General features: G+C 37.3%; 1 protein-coding gene across 1 annotated transcript in view; it reads right to left on the reverse strand.

Moving 5' to 3' along the window:
* Positions 1-200: 200 nt before the first annotated feature.
* The window catches only part of pspc1 (paraspeckle component 1), a 39,396-nt gene continuing 32,374 nt past the window's right edge, over positions 201-7,222 (reverse strand). Inside the window, exon 7 of the mRNA XM_017710073.2 lies at positions 201-736. Within this exon, the coding sequence (XP_017565562.1) occupies positions 683-736 (54 nt within the window). The 3' untranslated portion in view covers positions 201-682. The remainder of the gene's footprint in view (positions 737-7,222) is intronic.

The raw sequence follows: 7,222 nt of genomic DNA on the forward strand, positions 1-7,222 counted from the left end.
AGAAAAACAAAGGCTATAAGTTGAGACAAGGTGGAATGTCTTATGTACTTGTTGATAATGTCTGGGTATGAAACAGATTAATCAATCAGTCTTAAGTCTCTGGGTACACATACTCAGACCTGACTGCATAATACAAAAACTTCACATGATACAATAATGAAAACAATATTTCATTTGGAATAAAATGCATGACACACAACTTTATTTACTTAAAGTATTATTTTATTGTGCAATTTTCTTTTCCTATATACCTTAGGAAAAGTCTAGTGGACAACCAAAGATAGAAAGTGATAATTTACTTTTCTATAGAAACTTTATCAAAGATTTTATGACTCACTAGACATTTAATGACTTACCAGACCCATCCGAGAATAGAAATTTAATGTTCACCATTGCTGATCATAGGAGTCCTTTTTTTGTTCTGCAGGGACTTTCAGGGATCATGTTCTTATTTCTACAGCACCATCTTGTGGACATTAATTCAGTTAATGGAACTGCACACTGAAATATGTTTAAAGGCTCTGATGTGGAACCGTTACACTATCAAACAATCATTGGGATATTACTTACCTGCTGGGTTAGTTGGGATATCAATCCTATGTTTCATATAAATACATTAATTCTGAATGGAAGCAAAAGGAAAAAACCCCTTGCAATGTGAGCGTGGAAATCAGACTTGGTTTCAACTTCTGTTCCTGGTCTTTTCCCACCACACAGTAGACAGGCCTGGACCAATCTGGGGAGAGACAGAGAGAGAACACAAAAACAAACAATTATTTCAAAACGGCAACCAGATCAATGATTAGACTGAAACAGAAAAAAACTATTTCTTTTTGTGTTGCAAGGAATATTAGACGTGTGGAAGTTGAGTGATTGTCATATGGCCAATTATAGTCACAGTTAAAGCAGAGCAGTGGCATAACTTGTATCTTACAGACCCCAAAGCCAGGGCCGCTCGCTAGGTTTCTCTCATTCATTCTACAGTTGTGTCACTGTGTCTCCAAATTCATAAGTAATTGTGAGCAGGGCACAAACTAGGGGAGGTGTGGCTGCTGCTCACATCCAGTTCTACAAAATAGATTCCAGGTGTAATGTCCAGCTTGGCCACTCATATCAGACCAAAGGATGGGTCCCTGGTTACTTGCTTGTCAAAGTAATGAAAAAAAAAAAGAAACAGCTGATCTGAAGTTGTGACAGGATGTAAAAGATGACAAACATCAGGTCTTATTCATCACATACAGAGTGAAACAGTAAGTTTCAAAGCGCAAAGTACAATTCAAACTGGTGACAAATTCTGGTCAATACAGTTGCATGGAAATCAGGAAATTTTTACCTGGTGATTTGTTAGCTGTGTTTGCCAAGTTTAGGTTTATATCAAGTAAGGAAAAGGTCTTGAACACTAATGTTTGTTAGCTGAATCTTGAGTAAACGAAAGAGAAATAACATATGACAGCACTTCATTTTTTTTTTTTGTTATATTCTCTTCAGTATGTAAACAGTCACACCAGTAGCAGCTGCAGACTGTTATTTACACTAAGCCGATGACAGTAAAAAGGCCACGTGTTCTTCAACATAAGACAACTGTATAACTGAGAGACACAAAGTTGCTTTGAGAGGCAACAACCCCCGTGTATATATATATATATATATATATATATATATATATATATATATATATATATATATATTTATTTATCTCATTAATCCTTGAATTTAATAAAATAATGCATTACTAAACACATGCAAAAGAGAGGAAGAGAATGAGGCTGAAGGTGCAGGTCTGACCATGTACTGATCTACAGTTTGAGTATCTCAATAATATTTACAAGCTGTACTTTGTCTAAGAAAATGTAGCAATGCTTGATCTCAGTACCTTTGCTTCATTTGTTACTGTTGTGAGTGGATGTGCAGCATTTAAATCATATTCAATCTGGGCTATGTGCAAATGATGAGACTAATCTTGCGTGTGCCCACTTTGCCAAATAATCATACTTTTTGATCAATTTTATGCCAACTGCTACTCAACATTATGTTCAGACATTTTGAAGCAAAAAAAAAAAAAACAAAAAGTACCCACCTGCCCCCTCCATATGACAATTACTTTCAATGGAAGAAAAAAAATGCAATTTGCAGGGATACTCTCTATTATTGTGAATAAGGAAGTTGATTCACACAAGAAATGGTAAACATTTGCCATGTTTGCATCAGACCTATTTATTTTATAAAAACTAAACATGTCAGGTTGCAGGTTGTTTTGCATCTTCCTGAAAATAACGGTCATGGATAAAATACTTTATGAAAAAGAGCGAGATAGAAAGGCATACTGGTGAGGCAATTTGGTAAGAAACTATTTCTTTCTAGTGTTATGCGTATACAGTTGTGTCAGTCTCTTCAAGAGAAGCTCAATAAAGGTTTTTCCTGTTGCTGTGCCCCAGTACAACAATGTCCTCTACACTGAATTCCCTTCACTTCATACTACACAGCAGTGTCCTAACACACTTTGACCAATCATCACTTAATAGGCGATTATGAATTCTGGCTGATTTTCGTTAGCCAGCAAAGACAATAACATCCTCCAACTGCTGGAGGTTAAATGAACACATAGATATGAAGCGCACAGCCTGCTGGGTCAGCCTAACATGTACGGACCTGCATGCATAGCATTCAGATGCAGTGTTTTTAAAAGGCTATCAAACCCTAATTATATCATTACATCATAACGGGGATTAAATACAGATACACCAATTGATGGACAAATAACAGCCCATTTGGTTGAGCAGACCTCGTTTCATTACATTCCAACAAATATACCTTTAAATGTTACCTACATCGTCTTACACTATATTGCCAAAGTATTCACTCAACCATCCAAATAATTAATTCAGGTGTACAGTCATGAAATTTCCTCACTATCAGATATTCCACAAATCAATTGTCAGTGGTATTATAACAAAGTGGAAGTGATTTGGAACGACAGTAATTCAGACAAAGTGGTAGGCCAAGTAAAATGACAGAGCACAGTCAGCAGATGCTGAGGTGCATAATGCCAGAGGTCAGATTAGAGAGCAGACCAAGAGATTTTAGACAATTCCATGCTCCCAACTTTGTGGGAAAAGTTTGGGGACAGCCCCTTCCTGTTCTAACATGACTGCGCACCAGTGCACAAAGCAAGGTCCATAAAAACATGGATGAGCGAGTTTGGTGTGGAAGAATTTGGCTGGCCTGCACAGAGTCCTGACCTCAACCTGACAGAACACCTTTGGGATGAATTAGAGTGGAGACTGTGAGCCAGGCCTTCTCGTCCAACATCAGTGTCTGACCTCATAAATAAAGCTCCTGCAAGAACGGTCAAAAATTCCCATAAACACACTCCTATACCTTGTGGAAAGCCTTCCCAGAAAAGATGAAGCTGTTATAGCTGCAAAGGGTGGGTCAATATCACATTAAACCCTATGGATTAAGAATGGGATTTCACTCAAGTTCATATTTGTGTGAAGACAGACGAGCTAATATTTCCGGCAATATAGTGTATTTTCTGACCTATAATCTACCCATACTTTAATCTTCAGTCTATAGTACTACTGAAATAAGACATTTTCTTTGGTAAATAGTGTTAATTCATTTAATTAAGTACACCATACTCAATTTATGAGGATTTACACTTCCTAAACAGACTTGCTATTACCATTATTATATCAATTTGTTTAGTTTCTCTTTAGCCCCATCTTTCATGGATACATTTACACATAAATATACTTTGTTAATCTTTTTTTGCCTTTTTATGACAGGGGTCATACAAAGTTGTGCATATGACTGTAGTAAAATACAAAGTAGATTTATCTCCACAGAGAACACATCTCTGCTTATTTTAATGCACAATTACTGTTTATTTGCTGGCATTTGCAAACCAGGGGAAGAAATCGGCCCTGTGCAAATGTTGACACATTTTATTTTTGTTTTTTTACCCCAACTTGTTACATAGAAATAAAATTAAATGGAAACCGTGCAATTAAATTAGTAAAAGATGTCTCATGTCAAAAACTATAAGGTGTGTTAATGGATTTTTACAAAACCAACAAAACTTGCAATTTGACCAGTGGTGTTTAAACTTCAGATGACATTTAAACAAGGTGATGGGGCTGATGTATTTTAACATGTGACACCTACAATTAACATGTGTCCTCCTTTATATAACTGAAACAAACAAAAAATCTATTTCCTTATATGGAAAAAGTAAGTAAGTACACCCCTCTATACCTGCACCTGATCAGCTATTAATGATTACAATACCTATAGTGAACATCTTGGAGGAACCTGTCTTATTTAAACCTCAGATATCTGATTTGGATTGCTCTTTGTTACTGTAATTTGAGGTACCATTAGAAGATCTACAAGTAGAGATTTAAAACCACTGCCAGCCTGTGCAGGCTAGGCTGTCCTAGCACATAAAACATTAAAAGCAAACTGTAAGATGCTAAATGACATCTTTCAGAACCCCACAAATTTGACATTCATCAGAGATGCACCACGAAGAAGCCTTTGCTGCCTAAAAAGAACATCAGTGCAAGACTAAAGTTTGCTAATGAATATCTAGGCAAGGTCCAGGACTTCTGAAATAATGTTCTGTGGACAGGCGAGCCAAAGACACAGTTGGAGTTTTCAATGTAACTGTAAAGCTTGCTGATGAAAATGTTACGGTTTAGGGATACTTTGGTGCCTCAGGGCCTGGCCAACTTGTAATCACAGAATTGACTATGAATTCACTTTCATACAGGAAGAGCTTGAGGAGAATGTGAGGCCATCTGCCAAGAAGTTGAAGTTGAAGAAGCAGACCTTAAAAACAGGACAAACATCCCAAAGATACAAGTAAATACACCACAGAATGAATACAAGTAATCCACGACTCAAAAGGAAGTAACGGAGGTTTGTGGAAAGGCCTAGTTAAAGCCCGCATCCTAGTGAAATGCTCTGGGGGGATTTGAAATGGGCTGTACATAAGAGAAGCCTCTAAAATGTTGCAAAGTTGAAATAATCTTGCATGAACGAGTGGGTTTAAAATTTTCCCAGTAGACACCAGAAACTGGCACAGCGTAAGGAAATGCCTACATTAAGGAGTTTCTAAGTAGCAGTGCCAGTTACTGAAGCCAAGGGTGTACTTACTTTCTCCTCTGCATATGATCAGGGGTTAGTATTTAAGTGGAGGTATACACATTATTTGGACAAAAGTATTTTGACACTCCATCCTAATCATTGAGTTCAGATGTTTCAGCCACACTCACTGCTAACAGGTAATAAAAAAGTTAAGCACACAGCCTTGCAGTCAACAACCACTGGCAGCAGAATGGGTCATGCTGATGAGGTCAGTGACTAAACATGACACGGTCATAGGATGCCACCTATGCCACAAGCATTCAGGAACTACAACAGCTTAGCCACAAAGCAGCAGACCATGTAAATACACAGAGTGGGACTGCCAAGTGCTGAAGCACACAGTGCTTATCCTCTTTTGAATCCTCTATTGTCACTCAAAAAAAAAAGTTTCAAACTGCTTCTGCAACATCGGCAATACAACTGCACATCAGGAGCTTCACAAAGTGGGTTTCCAAGACTGAGCAGCTACACACAAGCCTAAGAACAAAACGCACAATGCCAAGTGTCAGATGCAGTGGTGTAAAGCGCCACTGGACACTGTAGCAGTGGAAGTGTATTTTGTGCAGTGATGAATCACGCTTCTCTATCTGGCAGTCTGATGGACGAGTCTGGGTTTGCTGAATGCCAGAATGTTACATGTCTGACTGCACTGAGCCAAGTGTAAAGTTTGGTGGAGGAGGAATAAACCTATGTAACTGTTTTTCAGAGGATGGCCTAGACCCCTTAAGTTCTAGTGACAAGAAATGTTAAATGCTTTAACCAAGACATTTTGGACAACTGTACACTTCCAACTTTGTGGAAACAGTTTGGGGAATTCGATTGTCTGTTACAGCATGACTGAGCCCCAGTGCACAAAGCAACGTCCATAAAGGTAGGTTGGGGTGAGTTAGGTGTGGAAGAACTTGACTGGCCCGCACAAAGCTGTTACAGCTGCAAAGGGCAGACCAAGTCCATATAAATGCCTATGGCTCTAGAATGGGATGTCATAAAAGCTTCTGTAGGTCTAACATGTAGGTGTCCCAATATTTCTGTCCATATATAAAGGCCACAAGGAAACCTTAGGTACTATAAAAGTATATATATATATATATATATATATAAATATATAAATTTGCACTGCTTCCTGTCACTGGAAGCAGACGGCTCTCAGTGAAAGTAAATTACCTCCATCCCCCTTGTCATGTTGCATCGCTGCCGGTCTGAACACAGGGTTAGACAAAGTTTCTTGAAACCACAGTTAAATATGCAAAAACACTGGTATAGAGTAAATGACTCACAAAACTACATTTGTATTGAAAGCATGCCAGACCAGTCTGTATTAACTAAACAATGCCTGAAACGAGGACTTTATTGCCCACAGTTCACAAATACACTGATCTGTGTACATGAAGTAGATGTTTACTGAGCCTTTTTTCATGACATATCCCATTTTGTAAGTCCTTCAAGAGGTCCATCTCTTACTCATTTCCTTGTAACATGATGGTGTGAACTATGAACCATGAAATTATACAATTTTCAGCTAATTGGCCTGTTTCTTACTGTATGTAACTAATGAATGCTTTAAATGAAAGAATTAGTATGCAGGCTAATACACTGCTAGTATGGATTTTCATTTATTTAACATCTTACCAGAATTTTATTCCCATTATTTAACCTTCTACTGACATGAACTCAGAATTCTTGGAATTATATATTGTAGATAACACAGTAGACAACCTATGCTTCAAATGAAGTTTTTAACATGACATACTTGTAAGATTTTTTTGTGGATATTTGTAAGATTTTGTGATGCATTCAAATCTCCACTGAGATTTAAAAAAAAAAAAAAAAAAAGAAAAAAAAAAAAAAAAAAAAAAAAAAAAAAGCAATTGAGTATGTATGTCTGGAATTGCAAGACAGAGGAGGATGGAAAAAAAAATGCAGCCCAGAAATACATTTAGGATGAGCACCTTCGAGTTTTCATAAACCTCTACAAGTGTAACTTAAATATAACCATTTTGATATAAGAATACACAGAAAGGCATGTTAAATATGAAATCATGTAAATGTGATTCAATGCCAAAAATTTTCC

This window comes from Pygocentrus nattereri, chromosome 12 (assembly GCF_015220715.1).
Source record: "Pygocentrus nattereri isolate fPygNat1 chromosome 12, fPygNat1.pri, whole genome shotgun sequence".
Classification (NCBI taxonomy): domain Eukaryota; kingdom Metazoa; phylum Chordata; class Actinopteri; order Characiformes; family Serrasalmidae; genus Pygocentrus; species Pygocentrus nattereri.